This window comes from Jaculus jaculus, chromosome 18, assembly GCF_020740685.1.
Source record: "Jaculus jaculus isolate mJacJac1 chromosome 18, mJacJac1.mat.Y.cur, whole genome shotgun sequence".
NCBI classification, from domain to species: Eukaryota; Metazoa; Chordata; class Mammalia; order Rodentia; family Dipodidae; genus Jaculus; species Jaculus jaculus.
The window spans coordinates 35,980,293-36,006,830 of NC_059119.1; the positions used below are offsets into that span (position 1 = coordinate 35,980,293).

Consider the following 26,538-nt stretch of genomic DNA (forward strand, 5'->3'; position numbering starts at 1 on the left):
AGCAGCAGGAAGGGGCTTGCCGCAGCACGGGGCTGAGAAGCCCGCCCGCTCTGCGGGGGCTCCTGAGTGGGCGGGGCCTGGGCTTTCTGAGTGGCCCGATGGTACCTTCGGCTACGACTACACACTGTCAAAGCTAAAACACAAATACTCAGGTTGTTCCTGGAAATACTGTTTGTTCAACATTAAGCGGCCACAGTGGCTCTGGCACTGAGCAGCACATGGAAAGAAAGCATGGTCCTCTTCCTACAAAAATTAAGGAAAAAGCAAATCAGACCTTGGCTTTCTTACCTGATTTTCATGAATAACCCAGCTCTGCCTAGATGGTAGGCCCGAGTCCCAAGGCATCCCAACTGCTGTGCTGACAATGACGTAAGAGCCTCAGATAACGAACAACCCCACTTTGTACGTATCTGGCCCGGGTCTGTGTGGGCAGAATGGGCTGACACAGGCTTTGTCCGGCCACTCCCTGCGCGGCACAGGACCCCTGTGCTGAGAGGCAGACGTGAGGTGCGCGGTGGAGAAGAGACTTTGTGCTGCAAGCACGTGCTCGTCAGCTCACTCCCCAGTCTGTTCTGAGACAGCAAAAACGTGACTCACTCTAAAGGGACCTGATTCTTGATCATCCTACAGAGACAAAGGGCTCTCTGAGGCTCGGCTCTGACTCCGATGAAAACTGTACAGGCCCAAATCAGCGCATCTGAGCCTCCTTCTATCCATTCATCCATGGGGACAGTAATTCTCACATTCAGACCAGTGAGGCCAAGTGAGCCTGTACTGTTTTCCTTAAGGAACCATCCACCCTGTGATTCTTGCATTTCAAATCATCATTTCAGGGTATGTCAAGAAAACCAGACTGAGTTAGAGCTGGCAAAGATGGACACTGGCCTTTGTTGTCCAGTTAGGAAGAGGCCTAAATGCACTGTAACTGGTCAGCATTGCTCAGACTTCTAGTCACCACATTTGCAGGAAACCCACAGATAGCATCAGACTGCCGTGAACATTGCGCTCTGGTCCTTTGTTCAGTGCTCTTCCTTTGATCATTCCCTTCTCCCCAGAGAGGATTTATTGAGACCAGGCTTGGGTCTTATAGGTCTATAATCCCAGCTACTTGAAAAGCTGAGGTAGGAGGACTGCAAGTTCAAGACCTGCCTGAATTACACAGCTATTTTAAGGCAAATCTGGGCAACTTAGTGACACCCTGGTCTCAAAATACAGTTTTAAAATGGGGTGGGGTTGGCTGGGGGGGGGGTGAGTGTTTAGCTTAGTGGCAACATTATCTGTCCAGCATGAGCAAGGCCCTGGATTCAACCCCTGGTGCTGGAAAAAAAAATAATAAAATAGGGATCTACTAACCAATGAATGGCTATTCACACATGGAATTCGCTGTAGCCATAAGCCAAGTCACCTAAAATTAAAATGGGTTGTTTTGGCTGGAAGTGGTAGCGCAGGCCTTTAATCCCAGCCCTCGGGAGGCAGAGGTAGGAGGATCACTGTGAGTTTGAGGCCGCTCTGAGGCTACATAGTGAGTTCCAGGTCAGCCTGAGCCAGAGTGAAACCCTCACTTGAAAAACAACAACAACAACAACAAAAAAAAAAGGCTGTTTTGCCTGAAATGATAGCCTAGCACTTGCTCTGAAACAGTCCAGGGGCAGGAGAGAGAAGAGAGAAAGGCGTTGGGCTTACTGAAACAATGTTGGTCATGTTGGTAACTATTAAAGCTACTGAGAGTTACACAGGCCAATTCTGCTATTCCCCCTATTTCTCTATTTACAGTTTCAATTTTCCCTAACAAAAAGATTGTGGGCTAGAGAGATGACTTAGCAGTTAATGCACTTGCCTGTGAAGCCAAAGGACCCAGGTTCAGTTCTCCAGGTCCCAAGTAAGCCAGATGCAAATGGCGCATATGTCTGGAGTTTGTTTGTAGTGGCTAGAGGCCCTGGTAGGCCCATTCTCTCTCTCTTTCTCTCTCTCTCTCTCCCTCCCTCCCTCCCTCTCTCTCTCTGTATCTCTAATAAACAACTAAAAATAAAACCTTTTTTTTTTTTTTTTTTTTTTTGGTTTTTCGAGGTAGGGTCTCACTCTGGTCCAGGCTGACCTGGAATTAACTCTGTAGTCTCAGGGTGGCCTTGAACTCTCGGCGATCCTCCTACCTCTGCCTCCCGAGTGCTGGGATTAAAGGTGTGCACCACCACGCCCGGCTCAATAAAATCTTTTTTTAAAAAAAGATTGTTTTAAAATTTAAACTGTAAAAAATTATGGGGGGCTGGAGAGATGGCTTAGAGGTTAAGGTGTTTGCCTGCAAAGCCAAAGGAGCCAGGTTCGATTCCCCAGGACCTACATTAGCCAGATGCACAAGGGGGCGCATGTGTCTGGAGTTCACTGCAGTGGCTGGAGGCCCTGGCGTGCCCATTCTCTCTCTGTTTCCCTCTTTCTCTGTTAATAAATAAATAAAAGTTTAAAAAAGTTTATATAAAAAAAAGAAATGCCTAACAATAGAATTCTTTATCTTAGTGACCATATTTAGTAGTTTAAAAGAAAACCATTGCTCACGTGCAGTATCACCCCTTTGTCCAATAAACTCTGCTTTTTGGCCGTCATAACAAAGTAATGTGTGTCATCTTTGTAGTAGACGATGTTCTCCAAATCAATGCCTGTGACCAGAAAACAAACACACGTGAGAATGAGCTCACTGAGATCAGGGCACTGGTGCAGCCAGAAGACTGGGCTCGCTGAAGAATCCAGGCAGGAAGCCAGCTCACTCAGCCCCTCAGGTTAGCCTGAAAACAATGACCATAGATGAAAGCAAACACACAATGGGAAAAGGAGAACAAAATAGAAGCCAACCTCGACAAGAGGGATGGGTTATTTACCAGGTAAAACTTCCCTGACAGTCATCAAGGATGCTGGAGGTATCTACCAGCTCCCTTAAGACACATGCCTGGAAGCAGAGTGAACTACTTTCTTAAAAAAATATATTTATTTATCTATAAAAGAAGGCATGCCAGGGTCTCCAGCCTCTGCGAATAAATTCCAGATGCATTTGCTACCTTATGTATCTGTCCTTGGGAATCAAACCTGGGTCCTTTGGATTTTCTGGCTAGCACCTTAACTGCTAAGCCATCTCTCCAGCCCAGCTACTTACTTTTTAATTCAAGTAATCTGAAAAGTAGATGCAATGGAAAGATAGCAAGTTGTAAAAAATCTAATGAAAATACATTTTTATTGTTGCAACAAAATATAGCCAATCTACAGGAAGCAATCATAGACAATCTCATTCCTGTGCAGCACATGGTTGCTACCAAGCTCACACTGGAGGGTCAGGGTTGAGGTTGCCATGAAACAAGAGCCCAGGGGCTAGAGAGATGACTTAGTGGTTAAGGAAGGCACTTGCCTTTGAAGCCCAAGAACCCAGGTTCGATTCCCCAGATCCCGTGTCAACCAAGTGCACATGGTGGCATATGCATATGGAGTTCATTTGCAGTGGCTAGAGGCCTTGGTGTGCCCATCCTCTCTTTCTCCCTCTAACAAATAAAAATATTAAAAAAAAAAAATAGAAACAAGAGCCCCAAACTCAGTTTACAGTGTGGGGGCAAGGAACTGGGGATGAGTTGGCAGAAGGCAGGACACACTCTAAAAGCAAGCCAACCAATAAAGACAAAACCCACAGCAGCCTTGTCACTGGGCTGAGGACTGAGCTTTTCCAGTGTGATGCTAAGAACAAAAGATGGGAGTGACAAAAGAACAGAGGGCAAAGGGCACACCAGCGACATCTATGGCCACCCACACCAACAACCCTTCCCTCCCCGTGGAAAATTAACAAGTGGTTTCCCACATCTGTTCTTCTGGCTCTGGAGGCACTGACACCAACCTGTGGCTTCTCTGAGCTCTTGGAAAAACTTCTGGTTGAATATAAAAGCCACACCACTGATCTCTTCCACTTTGGCCTCTGCGGTGGTATTGCGGTTGATGAAATTTGCCGTAATGGCAATGGCCAGTTTGCCACGAAACTCTTTCCGACGAAATCCTGGAGGGGAAAAAGAAGAGAGATGATGGCTTCAAGTGAGGAAATACAGGGGATGAGAATTAGGAAAAAGTTAGGATGGCTCTTCTAGAAGCAGGCTGTTTAACTAACAGAGAACATAATTATTCAGGAGGGAATGAAGTCAGTCTTCCATATTATTAGCAGTTTGACATCTAACTGATGGGGTATTACTCAACACTGCAGGTTTCACTCAAACTGGGGGGAGGGGTGCTGCTGTCATTAATACTTAGACTAAATCCCACGCTTACTCGCCGGGTTACTGCTCAACTCCAACAGGCAGCACCATGCAGGTCCTTAGAGGCGTGGGCCCTGCGGACAGGGACAGCTTCCACTCTGTGATGAACCAGGCAAAGGAAAACAAGCAGAGCCAGTACCTTCCAAGGTATTCCTGCGGCCGTCCCCACCGATGATCACTTCAAATTCGTATTCTGATACAGGATGAGTTTTGGGGTGTACCAGTGCCCGCCAACCTATCCCTGTGGACCAAAGGCACAATGAAGACCAAATTTACACCACCAAGACAGCTCTAGATACCAGGGCACACAGGCTGCACAAAAGCTACATGTAAGAGAAAGAAGCTTTGACAATGGCTCAAGGGATTCTCCTCGCCTCTGGGTTTTACTACAATGAAAATGCCTGTCACACCTGATCCTATGACAAGACCTCCTCAAAGGCCCAGTCTGCGTGAACCAAGCTCCCTTTAGCGGGTCCTGAAAACCACCTGTAGGCTCTTCTGCTTCCTCCCCAGATTTCATCTGTCGCCACCCACCCAGGGCCCTGTCCACTCAACTTCCTGGACCTCATCTGACCCCACCCTCCCAGTGCCCGGTACGGTTGTTCCTCTGTCCGCTCCAACTCACGTTCATTCTCCTGGTCCTCAGGAGGCTGCAGGAGCCCTTGGAACTCCACGTTGACATGGATTTCGATGCCCAGGATCAAGGCCACTTTCAAGAGGATTAATTGGAGTTGGCGGATACCTGGGAGAATACAAAGACTGTGCTAGCAAGAACACATGGAGAACCCCACGGTGCCCACCCTTGGGTTCCTGCCCATCCTTGTCAGCTCACACTCACAAAGGCTGTCACAGAAGGATATGCGCCCCAGGCCATCTCATTTCTTTCTCCTTTTACAAGGGTAACAACAAAGCAGTGGGAGAGAGATTCTGGAGACACACAAGGCCAGCAGACCTCCAGGGTTAGGCATATAAACAGCCCCCACGCTCAAAGTCAACAAAGGACCATGGCCAACAGAGACTCCCCTCTACTGGCCAGACATAGTCAGAGCCGCCATTTCTGTAGCACGTGCAGTCTTCAGAGGACACAGAGGGTGAGAGTCAAAGCTGCTGCAGGACTCCAGAGGTTTCACAGCATCTGCCTTCTACCCTACCTGCGGACCGCATGGACTCTCGCCTGCCTTACCCTGGCACCTGCAGACCTCACGGACTCTCGCCTGCCTTACCCTGGCACCTGCGGACCCCACAGACTCTCTCCTGCCTTACCCTGGCACCTGCGGACCCCACGGACTCTCTCCTGCCTTACCCTGGCACCTGCGGACCTCACGGACTCTCGTCTGCCTTACCCTGGCACCTGCGGACCTCACGGACTCTCGCCTGCCTTACCCTGGCACCTGCGGACCTCACGGACTCTCGCCTGCCTTACCCTGGCACCTGCGGACCTCACGGACTCTCGCCTGCCTTACCCTGGCACCTGCGGACCTCACGGACTCTCTCCTGCCTTAGCCTGGCACCTGCGGACCTCACGGACTCTCGCCTGCCTTACCCTGGCACCTGCGGACCTCACGGACTCTCTCCTGCCTTACCCTGGCACCTGCGGACCTCACAGGCTCCTATCAGGCACTCAAGGGAAATCACAACCACTCCAGTCTCTTACCTTTGTATGCCCTAAGTTTATAGTTGGGAAACATGAGGTTTTTGTAAAAGGACTGTCATCAATGTGATGAGTGAGATTATAACAAACTTACTTGACATTAATTGAGTCCCTACTCAGTGTTTGGTCTGGCACCAACACCATGTATAGAGAGACAGAAGTCTGGCCTCTAGGCTGGAGTGAGAGCTCAGCAGTTAAAGGAACTTGCATGCTAACCCTGATGGCCTGGGCTCGACTGCCCAGCACCCACGTAAAGCCAGATAACTCAAAATGGCACACACATCTGGAGTGTGCAGAGGCAGGAGGCCCTAATGTACTGTTCTAAGATACTCTCAGTCATAAAGTACCACACACGAAAGAGACCACTCCAGTCAGTCGATGTCCTTTGATCCTCTCTTCAGGCCAAATTTACCAGCAGCCTACAGCTAATGCGCCAGGCGGACATGCGAGTCTTTGCTAAGTCATCCTGCTCACTCCCTTCTGTGACCACGTCACTACCCTTCTGAGTCACTTCCAGAGACCCACAGGGAGTCAACCGTGGGTTCCAAGCTGTTTTACAAATTACAGCCTGCCAGGTGGGCAGGGCAGTTCCTCTGCCAGTGGTATATGGCAGCTGCTAGCTAGTGTTTGGTAAACTGGCAAAATCACTTCAAACAATAAAAGGACCCATAGTGAAAAGTATCTATAGGCCACATATAGAGGAGTTCTGAACAAATTTGCCTTGGTAAAATTTCCCTAGAATCACTATTGGTAATTTTAAAATTTTCCATTTTCTTCAGGGACACAGTCACTGGTAAGGTGCCCAAGCAGCAGTAAACATCCCCCCAATAAACACTGCCGCCCATGCTTATGCAGGCAACCTGTTACTCACTGGGTCGCCAAAAATTGAGGGGATTTTGGGAAGAAAACAGCAGGACAGAGAAGGTAATGGGGGTGCAAATGTGACAACACACATTACATACCTATACGAAACTAGCAAAACAAAAAACAAAAAGTATTTCTAACATGGTAATACAATATTCCAAATTGGTTTCAGATATGTCTTTACAGTCACGGAGACAATGTCACCATAGAAAGACAAAGGCCCAGATGAGCCTGGCAATGACGAAAGAGCAGCAAGCACACATCTGGATGTAGATGTCACAAGGTCACCGAGTCACAGGAACCCTGCTGTGGTCCTGGCGTTCATATCCAAGCTAGGACGCTCGTCATGTGCCACGACTGCCCAGGGCCGTGCCACACAGCACAGCCCTGCCCCGCCTGAAGAGCGATGCAAGGGCGCAATGCAGAGCCACAGCCCGGGCTGTCCTTCCACCGGACTGAACCGGCAGGGAACGGGAGCCCGAACTGGCCACCTGGCTTCCAGCACCTGCCCCTCCTGCACACACCGCGAGTACTCACATCACCGAGACCCAAGCAGACATCTTTAAGCCAACTTTTTCTTTCACAGATGACTCACCAGAGGTTCACAGTCTTAGGTTACAGAACCACTGGCAGCAGGTGTTTTGACTCCAAGCTACATAATAGAAATCAAAGTGGTGGAACAAATGCGGCGGCCGAGCAGGGATTCTCAGTTCACCTGCTGCCTGTGACTGCTGAGCATGGAGGCAGAGAGCTGGTGCTACTCACTGATGTGGTCGATGGCTCCAGCACAAAACTTGCCGTAGAACTTCTTGGCACCCAGACCTCGCAGATCATGTATGGTGAAGGGCCAGAGATGCAAGACGTTGTTGCGAGAGAAGGCGTCTCGCTTCTCGATGACCACCACCTTGGCTCCCAATAAGGACAAGTCGATGGCTGTGCGGAGGCCACAGGGGCCAGCTCCAATGATGAGACACTGAAAAACACAGATGTTGGCAGGGAAAAGCCACAACTCTCAAATCACCCTCCTCTTCCTATCACTCCCAAGACCCCCCTAAAGATGGCCAGCCATACTCCCTACTACCAAGAAGAGTCACCAAGTCCGCCTGGTGACAGCGCAGACCTGTAATGGCTTCAAAGATGAGCTGGTGCCTGCTTTGGACAGAGAAGCCCGGACTATCGGTTGGAGACACAGACCCATGTGTCTACCTTGAACAGCCTGACAGGCCCACAGACCTGCATGACTTAAACACGTCAACATTTCAGCAAGTGATATAAAAATCACGTCTCATCTATGATCAACAGAAGAGGACCTTTCGAAAGGTTTCCAAGTCTAGCAGATTGTTGTCCATGAAGACAGAGAGAGAGCAGACACAGGCAGTTGAGTCCTGGGTCTACCACATAAATGACTCCAAAGAAGGCACATTTTAAGAGCTAAATGTTCATGTAATGAAAAAAAAAAAGCTTTAAAATCATCACCTCTGTTATGAAAGTGGGAACACAACTTAAACTGGCTTTCGCTGTATGCAGAGGGTAGATATGCCGTGTTTTTAACTTTGCATTCCTTCTCTTCTGGTGCGTGCATGCCTGTGTGTTGGGGGGACAGATGACGGTGGAACCCAGGACTTCAGGAATGCCAGGCAAATACTCTCCTCTGAATTACCCTCACCAGCCCTCGTTTTTATTTGAAATTAAATAGATAAAATGATAGCATCATACTAGACAAATGAAAGATGCTCATGACAGGGGCTGGGAGGCGGCTCAGTTGGCAAAGTGCTGCTTGTGCAAGCATACAGACTAAGTCAGACCCCACTAGGACGGGGACAGAGGATTGGGGGACTGGCTGGCTAGTCTAGTGAACTGGTGAACTTTAAGTTCAGGGAGAGAACCTCTCTCAAAAAATAAGGAAGAGGATGGAGAGATGGCTTAGTGGTTAAGGCATTTTCCTGCAAAGTCAAAGGACCTCAGTTCAATTCCCCAGGACCCACATAAGCCAGATGCACAAAATGGCACATGCATCTGGAGTTCCTCTGCAGTGGCTAGAGGCCCTGGTACGTCCATTCTCTTTCTCTCTGCCTGAATGTCTGGCTCCCCGCCCTCTCTGAAATAAATAAGTAAATAAGTGAATAAAATTCTATTAAAAAATACTAATATTAAAAAAAGCCAGGCGTGGTGGTGCATGCTGTTAATCCCAGCACTTAGGAGGCAGAGGTAGGAGGATCACTGAGAGTTCGAGGCCACCCTGAGACTACACAGTGAATTCCAGGTCAGCCTGAGCCAGAGTGAGACCCTACGTTGAAAAAACTAAAACTAAAACTAACTAACTAAATAATAATAATAATAATAATAATAATAAAATAAGGAAGAGGAGCTGGGTGTTGTAGTAGTGCATTCGTTTAATCCCAGAACTTAAGAGGCAGAGGTAGGTGGATCGATGTGAGTTCATGGCCACCCTGATACTACACAGTGAATTCCAGGTCACCCTGGACTAGAGTGAGACCCTACCTAAGGAAGAAGATGGAGAGGTGACTCAGCAGTTAAGGCATTTGGCTGCAAAACCAAATGAGCAGAGTTCAATTCCCCAGTACCCACATAAAGCCAGATGCACAAAGGGGCACATGCATCTGGAGTTCATTTGCAGTGGCTGGAGGCCCTAGTGCGCCCATCCTCTCTATATATGTGATATATACAACACACCCTACCTGTCTGTTTGCAAATAAAGAAATAAAAATACTTTTTAAAAAATAAGGCAGAGAGGGACTGAGGAAGACAACAGACTTTAACCTCTGGCCTCCACACATATACATATGCACATGGCACCTATATAAATAAATGTATAATAATAGCAACAGTAGTAGGTAAGATGAACACATAATGAAAGCTCACAAAAGGCCAAAATAACACAACCCTTGAGTCATTGGCAAATTTGTTTTTCTAACTTATTATTATTATTTGCTAACTGTTCCCATACTTCTCAAGGAGATGTTCTTACAAGGAAGAAAGCAGGTTATGTTTCTCTCCTCCTTTCTTCCTTATGCCAACACCTACCCCACCCACAAAGGGGAGTGCACATCTCAGGTGTGTGTTCCAGTCTACTTGTTTCACGGAAATCCAATTTCTCTACATTGTGAAGAAAGCAAGAAAATACTTTGGGGTGGGGGGGAGATTGTTAGAGCCACAAGTTGGGACATTATACCCAGAGGCAGTGCCTCTCCCCAGTAACTGACTGCTGTTCCCACAATGCATAACCTACAACCCCCATGGGGATAACCTGTGACCCTAATGGGGAGGACCCCTTAGGAAAGGGGGCAGAGATGAGAGAAAGGATAGTACCAACATGCAATGTTTCCATACTAAGTTATGTCTATAAGTAATTAAAAAATTTTTTTTTTAAAGAAATACTTCAGGAGAGATGGCTTAGCGGTTAAGCACTTGCCTGTGAAGCCTAAGGACCCCAGTTCAAGCCTCAATTCCCCAGGACACACATAAACCAGATGCACAAGGGGGCACATGCATCTGGAGCTCGTTTGCAGTGGCTGGAGACCCTGGCATGCCTATTCTCTCTTTCTCTCTGCCTCTTACTCTCAAACAAATAAATTAATTTTTAAAAATATTTCAGTTTACAAGGTCCTTGTCTGTAATTTTAAAAGTTTAGGGCTAAGCATTGTAGCACATGCCTTTAATCCCAGAAGTTGGGAGGGGGAGATAGGAAGATCACTATGAGTTTGAGGCCAGCCTGGCCTACATGAGTTTTAGGTCAGCCAGGGCTAGAGAGAGATTCTACCTTGAAAAGAACAAACAAAGCAAAAAAAGAAGAAAAAAAAAAAAGAAAAAGAAAAGTTTAGAGTCTGTATAGGAAGAAGTCTGAAGCTTGTACAAATCCTTAGCAGGTTGTGGTGGTTTGATTCAGGTGTCCCCCATAAACAGGTGTTCTGAATGCTAAATTTCCAGCTGATGGAGATTTGGGAATTAATGCCTCCTAGAGGGAGTGTATTGTTGGGGGCGGGCTTCTGGGTGTTATAGCTTCCCCTTGCCAGTGTTTGGCACACTCCTCTGTTTATTATCCACTTTATCTTGGCCAGGGGGTGATGTCCACCCTTTGCTCATGCCATTGTTTTCCTCTGCCATCATGGAGCTTCCCCTCGAGCCTGTAAGCCAAATTAAACCTCTTTTTCCTACAAGCTTCTCTTGGTTGGGTGATTTCTACCAGCAATGTAAACCGGGACTGCAACAGTAAAGTGGTACAAAGAGTGGGGTTGCGGGCTGGAGAGATGGCGTAGCGGTTAAGCGCTTGCCTGTGAAGCCTAAGGACCCCAGTTCGAGGCTCGGTTCCCCAGGTCCCACGTTAGCCAGATGCACAAGGGGGCGCAAGCGTCTGGAGTTCGTTTGCAGAGGCTGGAAGCCCTGGCGCGCCCATTCTCTCTCTCTCCCTCTATCTGTCTTTCTCTCTGTGTCTGTCGCTCTCAAATAAAAAAAAAAAAAAAATTAAAAAAAAATTAGGGCTGGAGAGATGGCTTAGTGGTTAAGCGCTTGCCTGTGAAGCCTAAGGATCCCGGTTCGAGGCTCGATTCCCCAGGACCCACGTTAGCCAGATGCACAAGGGGGCGCACACTCTGGAGTTCGTTTGCAGAGGCTGGAAGCCCTGGCGCACCCATTCTCTCTCTCTCCCTCTACCTGTCTTTCTCTCTGTGTCTGTCGCTCTCAAATAAATTTAAAAAAAAAAAAAAAAAAAAGAGTGGGGTTGCTGCTAGACACAGGACCGTGTGGCTATATCCTTTTGGACCTGACTTTTTTTTTAAATTTTTTATTTATTTATTTGAGAGCAACAGACACACAGAGAAAGACAGATAGAGGGGGAGAGAGAGAATGGGCGCGCCAGGGCTTCCAGCCTCTGCAAACGAACTCCAGAGTGTGCGCCCCCTTGTGCATCTGGCTAACGTGGGACCTGGGGAACCGAGCCTCGAACTGGGGTCCTTAGGCTTCACAGGCAAGCGCTTAACTGCTAAGCCATCTCTCCAGCCCTGGACCTGACTTTTAAGAGGAACATGGAAGGATTTGAAACCTTGGCCTAAGAGATGCCTTGTAGTGCTGTAAGTACAGCTTGATGGACTACTCTGGTCAGAGTTGAAAGGCCTGAATGCAGTATAAGAACTGTGGACTGTAAGGTTTGGCTTATGAGGGTTAGAAAGAGCTTTGCTTGTACTAGGCTAACAGTTTGTGTGAGGCTTGCTGTTATACCCATGTCCTGAGAAGTTTGCGCAGGGTTGCTTTGTGTAGAAATGAACTGGTGTGAGCAGAGAGACATGGCACAGAAAAAGGAAATCTTTGGGTGAACTGCTGCCCATTCAGCTGCAATTGAGAGGTTACAACCTTTGAGATTGGGCCAGCTGACCTGCGCTGGGACACAAGGAAGAATGTCGACTCCTGGAGGGGCCTGAGTGCTCAAGGAGTGTCTTGTTGTCAAAATCTGCTTTATCCCCACCCCGCTCCCGCCACCAACCCCAGATTAACAAATTGGCACCCTATCTGGTATTATGGAGTATAAGAAATGCAGGAAAGAGAGGGTCATTGAGTTTGCAACACGGTCTTGTGTTTTGGAAATGGCCATGGACAGTGTGAAGCAGGTTTGCTGGTTGCTTGCATGGAGACCCCATGGGGCCATGAGGATGAACCGTGGACTGCAGTGGAGACCCAGTGGAGATTCCGGGACCATGAGATGGCTGCTAAGGAGAGCTGCCGGCCCCAGTGAGGTTTTCCAGGACTATGAGTAGCCTAGCTGGCGGGGCGGAATTGGGATGCCAGACTTGTTGATTAGAACCATTGGACTTGGAGATTTATCACTGGCTAGAGTTGGACTTGAAGTTTACAGAGTTTGATGTTTTCCCTAAATCTTGTATTGGTTGGACATTTCTTTGCTATGCCCAATGCCATCTTTTGCAGTGTGAATGTTTATTCTGTACCATTATGGGTTTGGGGGGGATCTTTTGGGGGAGATTATGATGGCTCAGTTAAAAGACCTTGGACTATGGGGATGTATGAACATCACTGAGATTGATTAAAAACTATGGGGACTTTTAAAGTGCGACTGAATGCATTGTATTTTATATCATTTATGGATATCAGTTTATGGGGGCCAGGGATGGAATGTGGTGGTTTGATTAAGGTGTCCCATAAACTTTGGTATTCAGAACGCTAGATTCCCAGCTGATGGAGATTTGGGGATCAACACCTCCTGGAGGCAGTGTATTGTTGGGGGTGGGCTTATGGGTGTTATAGCCAGTTTCCCCAAGCCAGTGTTTGGCACACTCTCTTATTCCTATTGTCCACCTTATGTGGGCCAGGGGGTGATGCCCACCCTCTGCTCATGCCATTGTTTTCCCCTGCCATCATGGAGCCTCCTCTCAAGCCTGTAAGCCAAAATAAACCTCTTTTTCCCACAAGCTGCTCTTGATTAGGTGATTTCTACCAGTAATGCGAACCTGACTGCAACACAGGTAGCTAACAGGAAATGCCAAGATCTGTGAAGCCATGTTCCTCCGACAGGGCCTGGCCTCGACCTTGCTAAGTGACCTGCATCTTCCCCACGGTGGGAGGCTCAAAGCAGAGCTTCAGCCAACAACAGGTTTCTATCCCCCTGATCTTCGGGCTGTTCTTAAACAGCTGAAGCTTCCCTCGAGGCTCAACAAGTAAACACATGGAGCATGCTCACATGAAACCAAGTTTCACCAGAGTCAAAGCTTCACTTCCACAGCTTGGCTAAGATCTGCTTCTCACCAGCTCACCTCAGTGCTTTCGCAAGCACAGGAAGCCCTTGTGTCCGCGACCCCAGGCGTCGAGAGCAGCCAAGCCCTTACCTTGGTGTTAGTGCACGCTCTTCCCTTCTTGTAGTCTTTGTGACTACCCCGCTTGTCCAGCTTGGCCCAGAGGGCTTTGGCTTTCCAGTAGTTGAGCTTCGACTTGAGCTTGTGGTAGAAGGAGCGGTAGTCCTTAGGCTTCAGTTCTAAGTGGTCGCAAAGCTCTTGGAAGGCCCTCAGGGTTCCCTTGCAGGTGGTGGCCTGGACAAACCGGTCAAAGAGGACATGTGCATGGTTTGTGGTCTCCTGCTTTCTCTCCATGACCCCTACTCTTGGCATCCCCCCACAGAGGGAGCAGTGGGATGGCTGCTGATCCACCTGACACTGTCACCTTGACCTGAAAGCAAAGAGAAAGAAATGGTCAGGCTGTGGCCATTTTCCAGGAGACAATCTCAAAGAGCAGTGACACTCACTCCCTTGACAGCATGCACTGAGACACTGTGGGCATTGTCTGTGCATGGCATCAAATGTACACAGCAGGGAGGTGGCCCTTGCTTTCAAGGAGCTGACAGTCTAGGGGACAGGACACAGAGACTGTCACCGGGGGCTGGCCTAAGTGTCAATACAGAGAGGCACAGGGAAAAGAGCAGCAAACCCCAGGGAGGTGGGGTTCCCACTGCGGCAAGCCATCAGTCAAGAGCAATTGCCTATTTGTCAATGGAGACCATGGGGGGGGGATGAAAGCAAGCCCAAGATTAAAATCACAACCCCCCGCTTGTGATGGTGGCTGGTGGGCTCCCGCCTCCACCGGTCACAGCCTCTGAGCTCTGCAGGTTCAGCTCAGCACTTAGCATGAATGGCTGTGAAATTCAGAGCATGGCTGGTGAGGCAGACCGGGCTGGGGGCTGTCACCACACCGGCAGAGCGGAAGCTGTGCACACAGGTGATAGGCGGCCAAGAGGGCTGCGCTGCGTGCTTTGTACAAGACCCGGGGAAGAGCCAGTGCAAAAGAGCAACACGGGGAGAGCAGTCCGGAGAGGGTGAGCGGAGAAAGAGGCGTCCTCACTTCAGCAAACGGACCCAATGCTGCTGGTGAGTCACTGAAGTGTCAGTGTTGATGCATTAATTCTCGGAGGTGACACCAAGTCCAGCTGTGTCACGTATGACTCCCATGGCTTTGTGTGAAGCTATTCCACTGGGCAAATCACTAAGCGGCAGAATGGCCCTCGGTGAAGTAGAAGGAAGATTTGCTTTTGGCACCTCTCACTATGGTACTAGGGGGTTAAATCAAATCACCTGAGAATGTGCCTGAGTTTGGGGAGGACTGGATTCAAGAATTGGAAGCCTGAGCTTGAGGTGGTGATTCTTACTGCACACAGACTTGACTTCTTATTTATTTCAGAACACAACTTACTCAATAGCCCTGCCTGACTCTGAGTCTTAAATCCATTTGGAGGGGGGGCAAAGGAAGGGCAGGACTCCTTACAACATGCTCCCCCCAGACACAGAATGGCCTGGATATCCATGACCTCACAGTGCCTGACACTACCTACACAAGACCGTCATAATAGGAGGAAAAGATCATGGCATCAAAATAAAAGAGACTAATTAAGAGGGGGAGGGGACATGATGGAGAGTGGAGTTTCAAAGGGGAAAGTAGGGGGAGGGAGGGAATTACCATGGGATATTGTTTACAATCATGGAAGTTGTCAATCAAAAAAATTAAAAACAAAAAGAGCTCATTCTTTTTCTTACAAGCCCAGGCTAGTGTCTTAGAAATGGTAGTCAAAAGACAGCTTATATGGGCGGGGAAATGGCAGGCAGGCTTATGCTAAGGCAGAAGAAAAGACTGGAGACAAAGATCACAGGGGCTCAGCTAGCTGAGGGCCCTCTGGGTGGGGCTCGGGCAAGCCCACAGCAAAGCACGCTCCTGACCATACATCCTTCCCTAACCTGTGTTCACAATCCATCTTAATTCTTTCAGAGTCACATGGAAGGTTTGGCAAGCTTTCAACAACCTGGTCTGATCTAACTTGTACACCCCTCCCCCGCAAAAAAAAGAAAAAAACGAAAATTCGCTTCTCTTTGTTCCTAATCTGTAGCCACTGTCTACTTCTTGCCAGGCTTTCAAGCACTCACAGCCTTGCTGTTCTTGCCCAACCCAACATATTCAAGATTGCTCCCCCTCCCACACCTTTCCAAAAGCCTTTCCTCATCCTAACACTACCTTATGGTCACACTTCCCCAAAGACCATCTTGATCATTGGTTCTAAAGAAGAACTATGCCCCTTGGCTGGGTGCAGCCCACTCTCAAACAAACATTAACTTCCCAATAGCTGTTAACGACTACAGAGCATTTCCAAGTCAAATCCCACCATGGCCAAACACCTTCAGTAGTCACCACCCCGATCTGTGGGTGTGCGTAAAGCTCTTCCAGATGGACAGTCTCAGCCCAGTTCCCCGGATCTGCAGGGGCCTGCTGCCAAGCAGGCAAGCGTGAGGTGCTGGGGCTAAAGGATCACGACCTCCGGGGCGCCAATGACAGCAGATAAACAAGAGGCCGCTGGTTCCTGGCACAGTGAGATGGGCACTGAGGGTAAGACTACACGAGGCGGAGTCCCTTGGGCTGCCTCACTTTTCCTCCTCTGCGAGGCGGGAGGACAGCAGGAAGACAGCCCAGAGGACGGCTCTGTGGCACCAGGCCATTGCCCAGCATTCTGACTCAACGCTCTGACCAGCCAGGACGAACGCGCAGGGCCTGTTCCACCCCCGGCTGGCTTCCTTGTTCCTGAAGGCCGATCATCTTGATCTTCCTGGCCTCTCCTCATCCAGCGAGCCACTCAGGCCAGCATCCTGGGAAAATCATCATCATCACAGAAACCTAGAGACCAGAAAACCTGGCCAGAAAGTGCCAGAGGTCCTGGAGACGGAAAAGGCAAGGTATGGAAGAAAGGGGCAGGGGCATTTGGGACCAGGAGGAGAACTGCAGTGCCAGGCTTCCAGAGCATCCATACAGCTCTGCCAGCCAACAGCACACGGCATGTCATGTCTCGTGGCGGCTGACCACTGACTCAGGTGCTCTGCGCATTCCTAGGCTGTGGAGCAGAGTGCCGTGCCAGGGAGACAGACAGACAGCCTGGGAGAACGTGCCGGAACAATGTTCGTGTGTCTATTCACAAGAGTAGAGGTTGCCCTGACTCACGAGCTCATATGCTCTTATGAGAACACGTACACGCCACCTCTTAGAATAGGTGGGTGGTTGTTTATTTGGGGGTATCTTTAAAAAGAAATAAGAATCACCTTTTGAGGATACAGAACCACAGCGAAGTTAATTTTCTTCCCCGTTTCTGTACTGTTGATATGATGCCAGATGGTGTGCAAACCTGAAAAATGATCTAGGAAGTATTCCCTTCCTGGCCCAAGCAAGAGGTGACTTGCTTGTCCAAACACACCCGGAAATGGGTGCACAGGAGTGCCTGCCTTGGAATGTCGTCTGGAAGACTCTCAGATTTCAGGTTGGCAGTTCCTGTGTTTTGCCCCAGAAACAAGCACCCAACCACCTTGAGCTCTCAACCCATCCTTGCACAGGATGGGCGCCTGCGCTGTGGACGAGGACACGGAGGGCCTGGCCCGAGGGCCGTGAGTGGACTGAATCCAAGAGCACCAGGCTGGGACTCCTCGTGGCCTCTGACTGCATCTCAGCTCTGAGGCTCCCAGGAAGGCTCTGGGCTCCCAGGAAGTAAGCTTAAAAATACAACAGGGAGAACAGTCTCTCGCTGTCATCTTTTCTCCCCAAGTTTTAAAAAAAGTCGTGGCATAACACAGATACCATAAAACTCCCACCTTAACCACTACTTTGTGTTTGCTTGTTAGCGGTAAGTGTCTCCATGATGCCCAAGCTGGCCTCAAATTCCTGGGCTCAAGTAATCCTCTAGCCTCAGCTGAAATTACAGGCACACCCTCCCGTACGTGGTTCATTTTAACCATTCTCAAGTGTGCTGAACAGTGCCATTAACTTCAGTCGTAACGGCAGCACCGTCACCAGCACTGCTCATGTCTGCAGCTCTTCACCTGGTGAAGCTGGGGGCCGTGGCTCACCGACTGCTAGCTCGGGCCCCTCTCCCTGCGACAGCCACTCTGCTGTCTCCGTGGTTCTCGCTAAACTCACCGCCTCACTCGGGTGGATCTTAGTGCTTGCTTTCAGTGGCAGTGGTTGTTCTGAGACAGCGGTCATGCAGCCCAAGAACCCTCAAACCTGCTGGGTAGCTAAGTCTGTCCTTGAAGTCCTGATTAAGCTGCGTCCACCTCCCACAGGCTGAGATGACAGGCTTGTGACACCATGCCTAGCAGTACTTGCCTTTTTATTATTGGTTTATTTAACTGAGTAAAGGTGTTCCAGAATTCGCTCCCTCCTCCTTTATTTTCTGATTTTTTTTTTTAAAGTAGGGTCTCACTGTAGTGCAGGCTGACCTGAAATTCACTATGTAGTCTCAGGCTGTCCTCAAACTCACAGTGATCTTCTTATCGCTGCCTCCTGAGGGCTGAGATTAAAGGTGTGTGCCACCCTGCCAGCTCCTATTTTTTGAAGCAGGGTCTTATTCCAGCCCTTGCTGACTTGGAACTTTCTCTACAGGCAGCCCTCGAAGTCAGGGTGAGCCTTCTACCTCTGCCTCCCAAGTGCTGGTATTAACGGCCTGAGGAGAGGGAGGAAAGAGAGGAAGGAATGGAGAGAAGGGCAATGCCAGGGCCTCTAGCCACTACCAATGAACTCCAGATGCATGTCACCTTGTGCATCTGGCTTATATGAGTTCTAGGAAATCGAACCTGGGTCCTTAGGCTTTGCAGGCAAGTGTGTCATAACCGTTAAGCCAGCTCTCCAGCCCCCCTCCCCAAATACTTTATTTTTGTTTATTTGTTGAAGAGAGGGAGAGAATGGGTGTGCCAGGGCCTCTAGCCACTGCAAAGAAACTCCAGATGCGTGAACCACCTTGTGCATCTGGCTTACGTTTGTTCTGGGGAATTAAACTTAGGTCTGTAGACTTCGTGGGCAAGCGCGTTGGCCACTAAACCATCTCTCTAGCCCCAGAACTCCCTTTTTTTTAAAAAAAAAATTATTTATTTATTTATTTGAGAGCAACAGACACAGAGAGAAAGACAGATAGAGGGAGAGGGAGAGAATGGGCGCTCCAGGGCTTCCAGCCACTGCAAACGAACTCCAGATGCGTGCGCCCCCTTGTGCATCTGGCTAACGTGGGACCTGGGGAACCGAGCCTCGAACTGGGGTCCTTAGGCTTCACAGGCCAGCGCTTAACTGCTAAGCTATCTCTCCAGCCCCAGAACTCCCTTTTTAAGGCTGAATAATATTTCACTTATTTACATTCAACTTTTTCCTTATCTATTCACCTGTTGATGGGTATTTGCTTTGCTTCCATATTGTAGCTGTTGTGAATGATGCAGGTATGAACATGAATAAAGAAACCTTTGAGGGCTGAAGAGATGGCTCAGTGGTTAAGGCACTTGCTTGCAAAGCCTAATGAACCAGATTTCATTCCCCAGGACCCACATAAAGCCAGATGCACAAAGTGGCACATGCATCTGGAGTTCGTTAGTAGCATCTGGAGGCCTTGGTGTACTCATTCTCTCAGTTGGTCTCTCTCCTCTCTCTGCTTGCAAAATTCTATATATATATATGTGGTGCATTTTATTTTTATTTATTTGAGAGCAACAGACAGTGTGAGAGAGAAGCAGATAAAAAGAGACAGACAGAAAGAATGGGCACACCAGGGCTGCCAGTCACTGCAAACAAACTCCAGATGCATGCGCCACCTTGTGCATCTGGTTTATGTGGGTCCTGGGGAATCAAGCCTCAAACCGGGGTCCTTAGGCTTCACAGGCAAGCACTTAACCGCTAAGCCATCTCTCTAGCCCCTATTTATATATATATAAAATCTTTGAAAGTCTACTTGCAATTATTTTACATATATATCCAGGATTAGGATTGTTAGATCCTAAAACAGTTCCATCTCTAACTTTTTTTTGCTTGTATATAAGGTGTGTTGATGGCTGTGGGTGGGCAGAGCCCAAGGCCAGAGATCTCTGTAAGTTCTGGCCACACTTAGATGTCAAAGCAAGGATGGGGTGGTTGTAGGCATCAGATTCATACCTCTGTGTTCTTCACTGATGCTATAAAGTAAAACTCTCTCAACTCCATTTACACTGGGGAAACTTCAGCTTAAAGAAAAAGTTTAAAGGTTCTGAAGCAAGAAGGAAGGAGTGCAGCCATGTTTGCTGAAGCACCGGTGTCCTTGAGAAATTAAAGGTCGTTTTTATTCATGCTCATAGCCGCATTATTCACAACAGCTACAATATGGAAGCAAAGCAAATACCCATCAGTAGGTGAAGAGATAAGGAAAACGTTGAATGTAAAGGTCATCACTGCTCTCACTGCCTAACAGTGGGGACTTGGGTGTGGACAGGCAGCCACATCTGCCAGAAGGCTGGCTATCAGCTGCTATGCACTTGCAAGTAAATTTAGCAAGGACATGCAATGTGGGAGTCCTTTTCATCTCAGTTTATCACTGCATCTGCTCTTTAAATGGAGCGGGCGCAGCCCAGGTTCCCAGGAGCGCTCGTTTGGCTGCTGAACCCTTATGTGGCTAACACAGGACTTCCTGGTCCACTGTCCCTAGCAGACTCTAGGACGTCCCCTCCCAGCACCACCATCAAAGGCGCACTCCACAGGCACGGATGCATGTTTAGATCACCTAGTCACTGTAAGAGCTCAGGGCAGAGCTGCAACAGTCCTGAACCACCAGCACCTTCAGGTGCCTGGATAACCCAAGACAATAGCTGAAATCCAGGTTCTAAGGGGTGGGCAAGGGGCCTCTGGCTGAGAGAACATTTGGATAGGTGAGCAACACAGCCCAGAGAGAATTCCAACGAATGCTTCCTTCTCTGCAGGGCTGGTTCCCATCTGCTCAGCAATGCCCATCTAATCTCAGGCACACCTGGGTAGTTAGGTTCAGAGGATGACCCGCCAGTGGAGAGACCTGAGGGCCACTGTAGCACAGAGCAGACAGGCTCTACAAGTCCAGAGAAACAAAAATTCATAAAGGTAACTATAGAGCTCTCAGAAAATGCCAAGTCTGGGCTAGGGAGATGGTTCAGTGGTTAAAGACACTTGTTTGCAAAGCCTGATACCCTAGGCTTCAATTCCCAGCTACACATATAAAGCCAGATGCACAAAGTAGTGCATGCATCTGGAGTTTCTTTGCAGTATCAGGAAACCCTGGTATGCTTATTTTCTTCTCTCCTTCCTGTTTTTTCCTCTTTTCCTCCCTCTGCTCCTCTCTCTCCCCCTTGCAAATAAATAAATAAATAAATAAATAAATAAATAAATAAATAAGCCAGGTGTGCTGGCACACACCTTTAATCCCAGCACTGGGGAGGCAGAGGTAGGGGGATCATTGTGAGTTTGAAGCCAGCCTGGGACTACACAGTGAGTTCCAGGTCAGCCTAGGCTAGAGTAAGATCCTGACTCAAATAAAATAAATAAATTATTTATATACATGTATATATATATATATATATAGAGAGAGAGAGAGAGAGAGCCTGCCTCAAGGTTCTCGCGAGATCCGCCTCAACATCAAGTGCAGAGCCGCTGTGAGATGAAAAGACAATTTTTCCTCATCGCCTGGATAATCAAGAGTTTTGGCTGGACCTTGGAGCCCACGTTGAGAGAGAGAGGACCCAGGCAAGAAGCACAGACTATGGCGCTGAAATGGATTAATAAGGAACTTAGTGATCTGGCCTATGACCCTCCAGTCCAACGTTCTGCAGGTCCTGTTGGGGATGATGAGTTTCACTGGCAAGCTACAATTATGGAGCCTAATGACAGCCTACATCAAGGCAGTATATTCTTTTTCATAATTCATTTTCCTACAGACTACCCCTTCAAACCACATAAGGCTGCACTGACAAGAATTCGCCCTCCGAATACAAACAGTAATGGATGGCAACACTTGTCTTGACATTCTAAGATCACAGCGGTCTCCTGCTTCAACTGTTTACAGAGTTCTTTTATCCATTTCTTCACCGCTATGTGACCAAACCCAGATGACCCCCTAGTGCCAGAGACTGCACGGATCTATGAAACAGACAGAGATAAGCACAACAGAGTATCTTGGGAATGGACTAAAAGTAGGCCATGTGATGCTACCTTAAAGTCAGAATAACCTGCATTAGAGCTGGAATACACTTTAAATGACTGTTGTTTTTTTGATTTTCTTATCCAGCTGCTCCTCTATCAGACCTCATCTTTCTTAATTTTACTTTTTGTTGACCTCCCTCCACTCATTCACATGCTCATCTGAGAAGACGTAAGTTCTTCCAGCTTTGGACAATAACTGCTTTTAGAAACTGTAAAGTAGTCACAAGAGAACAATTGCCCAAGATTCAGAATTTTTTTAAACAATGGAGCATGTGTGGTATGTGGGCAATGTCTTCACTCTAAGTTGGTTGAGACTAAACCATTCCTCACTGCTCTAACATGCTGAAGAAGTCATCTGAGGGGGAGGGAGATAGATGCTGTCACATCAAAGGCAACATTCTTGCAGCATCCATTCTGGTTTTTAAGCCTTCCACTGTTAGAGATTTGAGGTTACATGATATACTTTATGCTCATAACTGATGTGTCTGGAGAACTGGTAATGAATTTGTAGCACTAGAAGAACAGAAAATGTGATGTATCTTATGCATGTCAATAAAGGAATGACTTGTTCTTGCTCTATAGAGAATGGAAACTGGAAGTCAAACACCCCTTGTTTTCCAAAATGGGGTCTCAAAACATTTTGCAATTCTCATTTAAAATTGTTAGGAGGCTTGGAGCTATTATCTATCTTCCAATACACTGTTTAATACAGCACTGAACACATGATGCAAGTTGTCAATGGGTGAGTGATCAACTAATAGCTCTGCTAGTAACTGATTTGTTTTTCTTCAATAAAGTAGCATAAACCAATGAGTTAGCTGCCTGGACGAATCAGCGTGGGAAACACTCTTTGGTAAATGCCAAGCTGTTTTTGTATATACTGTTGGGATTTGTTTCATTGTTTGACATCACATGATGATGTAAAGTTCAGAAGAGTGAATATTTTGCCATGTTCTGTTAAAGTACACAGTAGGATGCAGGTTGGCACACTGCTTGACCTGATTTATGCAGAATTATAAGCTATTCACATGGTGTAGCTTTAATATGCTGCACAGATGCTGACAGCCCTAGAGTTCATACTTGGACTTGGAACTCAGCAGTTTTGAAACATGTATATGGAGGTTGAAGAAACTTATTTTCCAGGGGCATCCCCTTCTCTAAAATTTCTCTTCATCTTGTACACTGAACAGCTGAAGAGACATAACTTGGGAGTGATAATGGGTCAAAATTTACAAAATAAAGTACTGTTTTGGTGTGGGAGTTGTCAGGAGGCTGTGTTGAAGTGACTTAACTGTGAGATACTGAGTATCCATTGAAATGGATTTGTTCGGCCATTTACGTTAATGAGCATATTTATATGCAGCAGATACCATTTCAGGTGACTTGAATAAAAGTCAGTGATATTGGATTGCTTTTTTATTATTTTGTTTGACAAGTGCCATCTGTGCCACTGAGCTTCTGTAGTAACAAGGGTATTACCATGCTTCACCCTTCCTCGATCTGGCCCTAGAGTTTTATGTTTTTTTCTAGCTTTATCTGTTGCTGTATTTCTTAAAAACCCATATTTGATATCTGGCACATGAAATCTCTCCACTTTCACATTTGTACTGCTTACACTTACTTGCAGTCTTATCCTGTCTGCTCACAGATGTGGAAAGTTAGAAATAAATGTTAAAGCTTCATTTTTTATAGACATTTTAACATGTAATTTGGACATGGTTTATTGACTTAAGGTTCTTCTAAACTGGAAGTGAAATGCATGCTTTCTGAAGATGTTCTGGCTTTAATTCTGTAATAAGTATTTCATTGAGAAATACCAATTCAGCTATATAATTTTTTCAGTGAGTGATTTTATTTTCTGCTTAAAATATGGGTTCTTCAGGGTAGATGTCATGTTATTAAAGTTTCTGGATTCAAATTATGAATGAGAAAATAGCATAGTGTTCTACAAGGTAAAAGTTCATTAGCTCTGTTTTCAAAAATCATATCTGAAACTCTTGTACTCTCAAAATAACAGCTTTTGTAGGCATATTTCTTAGAAGCCAAAGAACAAGTAAAACTTTTATAAAAGAATGGATCCCTAATTGGCTTTCAAGTTGATGCTTTTTCTAGCTTTAGGTTATTTCTAGAGATGATTTCCATAAACCACTGATTGCCGTGATTAATGGGTTTGTCCAGTTCTTTATCTGTGACTTGATGCTTTATATAACATTTCACATGTCACTTCTAAGGGAAAAAGCCATAAAGGCTTCTCTAGGTCTAAGAGAACAGTAAAATACCTAGAAAAACCCAACGGTTTTGAATGTATGGACTGGACCTGGGATCATCCACAATAAGATTTTTCAGAAGAATCTAAGAATTTCCTCTCCTTTCCCACCCAGCCCAGTAGTTTTGACATTACTAGTGCCATGTGTAGGATTGAAGTGAATATAAAACAGATTAAGTATTGATTTAGACTATTCCTGTATGCCCTATACTTTTAAATGCATACATTTAAATTCTTGTTTTTAAAAGACCAGTTGGTCTTTAATGGTAAATTTAAATTTTTTTTTGTTTTGTTTTGTTTTGAGGTAGGGTCTCACTCGGGCCCAGGCTGACCTGGAATTAACTCTGTAGTCTCAGGGTGGCCTTGAACTCACAGCAATCCTCCTACCTCTGCCTCCCGAGTGCTGGGATTAAAGGTGTGCGCCACCACACAGGGCCTAAATTTTAAGTGACTTTTTTTTCCTCCCTGGGCAAGTTTACAATGTGATAATCAGATTTTTTTAAAAACATAGTTTTTGCTCATGTGGGTGTGCTCACATTCAAAAGTATGAACCTCAGTTAACTGGTGGTCTCAGGGGTAGTGAAGCACTCACTTTTTAATGACTTACTTGAAGTATGCTTAAGACATTGATTGTGCCGTGTTTGTGATTTGGGGAGGGGGCGAAGTGGCAAATTAGCCATGTTTTGTGTTGGCATAACAACTGCTGAATGATTGTTGATTACACATAAGCCAATTTGTCTTCTACTTTATGAGGAACCCAGTACAAGTCACTAAATGTTGTCTAATAGTGACATCTGCATAAAACTTGTAATAGCTAAAGTTAATTGAGTTTAAGGGAAGTGTTACCATAAAGTCTGTGTTTAAACACAAACACACACACACATACAAAGATGGGCTGGAGAGGTGGCCCAGTGGTTAAGGTGCTTGCTTGTCAAGCCTATTGACCCAGGTTTGATTTCTCAGTGCCAACATAAAGCCGGATACACAAGGGGTGCGTGCATCTAGAGTCCATTTGCAGCAGCTGGAGGCTTCACTCTCTCACTGCTTGCAAATAAATAAATAAATAAATAAATGAAAAGAAAGAAAGAGAGAGAGGGAGGGAGGGAGGGAGAAATTCTGAGACTGGAGTCATAGTTTTGGTGGTTAAGGTTAAGGCACTTGCCTGTGAAGCCAGAAGTCCAGGTTCAATTCCCTAGGACCCACGTAAGCCACATGCACAAGGTGATACATGCATCTTGAGTTTGTTTGCAGTAGCTAGAAGGCCTGGTGTGTCCATTCTCTAACTGCCTCTCTCTCTCTTTCTCTCATAAATAAATAAATTTAAATTTAAAAAAAATTTGAGCTGGAGAGATAGCATCACAACCCTGGCTTCCAAGCACCCTCTTGGTCCAGTAAGGGATCTGTCCAGTAAGGGATCTGTCCACCCCAGACCCTGTCATACCCCACTCCCTGCTAGGCCCCTAGGGCTCTAGTGAGACTGGGTTTGCTCTGCCTTCAGACCTCTTAGCAGGTTCTGCCCTCCTACTGTGGTCCCCCAGGCATGGGTCTAGGACCACTCACAATCTGACTACAGAAATCTTTTCTAATCTCATCCTAACACTGCCAGTGGGGTCTTGAGTAAACACCGTGTGTTAAAGGCTTCGTTCCCAGCACCATACAACCTTTAAGAAATGGGGCCTACCCTTTCTTCCACTTGGCTGCAGGAGCTGCTCGCTGTCTTCCAGTGTGGACTTTGAAGGCCAGCATCAACTGAAGACCCGTGTGGACTGAAGACCAGTGGCTCCTCAGGAAGCCTCCAGCCTTCAGTGCTGGATTGGGACAGCTGAGGCATCTGGCCACACGGACTGAGCAGCTACTGGGTCCCTTGATTCGCAGGGGCCTACAACTGCTATTGGACTACTGTAATCTAATCCAGTAAATTCCCTCTTAATATATACTTAAAAAAAGAAAGAACGAAAAGAAAAGAAATGGGGCCCAGTGGGAGTGTTTCAGTCACTGGGGCACGCTCTTAAAGGGCACCGGCCTGTTTTGCTTATCAGCCATGATGTGACCAGCTCTTTGCTCTGACACATGACCCTGCCACTGCCATCCAGCATCCCCACTGGATACCTAAAACAATGGGTCACGCATGATCATGAACTAGAACCCTGAAAAGCATGAGTCCAAATAAACCCTTGATCTTTGCGAGTTGTTCTAACCTCGGCTTTCGTTACAGGGATGGAACGCTGTCTGGGATAATGCACCCTTGCCGTTACAATTTTGCTTATCCTCTATCTCCTCAGAAAGCCCCAATTAAGAGAGAGTGAGAGAGTTTACATGGAATGTGTCCGAGCTGTGGACGTGTGGCGCACGTCTTCCCACTGGCGAGGCGGCCCTTCCAGCACCGCGCCCACAGCCCTACCAGACCTCTCCACGTCTTCGTGAAGTGCATCTTGACCCACACCCAGCACTCGGCCTTAAGGCACACCAACGCCCTATTA

The 26,538-nt window shown here is 47.2% G+C and overlaps 1 protein-coding gene and 1 pseudogene across 3 annotated transcripts in view; one reads left to right on the forward strand and one right to left on the reverse strand.

Moving 5' to 3' along the window:
* Mical3 (microtubule associated monooxygenase, calponin and LIM domain containing 3) overlaps positions 1-26,538 on the reverse strand; it is a 229,562-nt gene that overhangs the window by 119,821 nt on the left and 83,203 nt on the right. For all 3 annotated transcript variants that reach the window (XM_045137315.1, XM_045137316.1, XM_045137317.1), the window contains 6 exons: positions 13,644-13,980; positions 7,558-7,765; positions 4,903-5,019; positions 4,417-4,518; positions 3,869-4,024; positions 2,551-2,651 (listed from right to left, as the gene is read on the reverse strand). In XM_045137315.1, the coding sequence (XP_044993250.1) occupies positions 2,551-2,651; positions 3,869-4,024; positions 4,417-4,518; positions 4,903-5,019; positions 7,558-7,765; positions 13,644-13,922 (963 nt within the window). In that variant the 5' untranslated portion in view covers positions 13,923-13,980. Of the gene's footprint in view, positions 1-2,550; positions 2,652-3,868; positions 4,025-4,416; positions 4,519-4,902; positions 5,020-7,557; positions 7,766-13,643; positions 13,981-26,538 lie in introns of those variants that run through there.
* LOC123455758 lies at positions 21,353-21,817 on the forward strand (annotated as a pseudogene).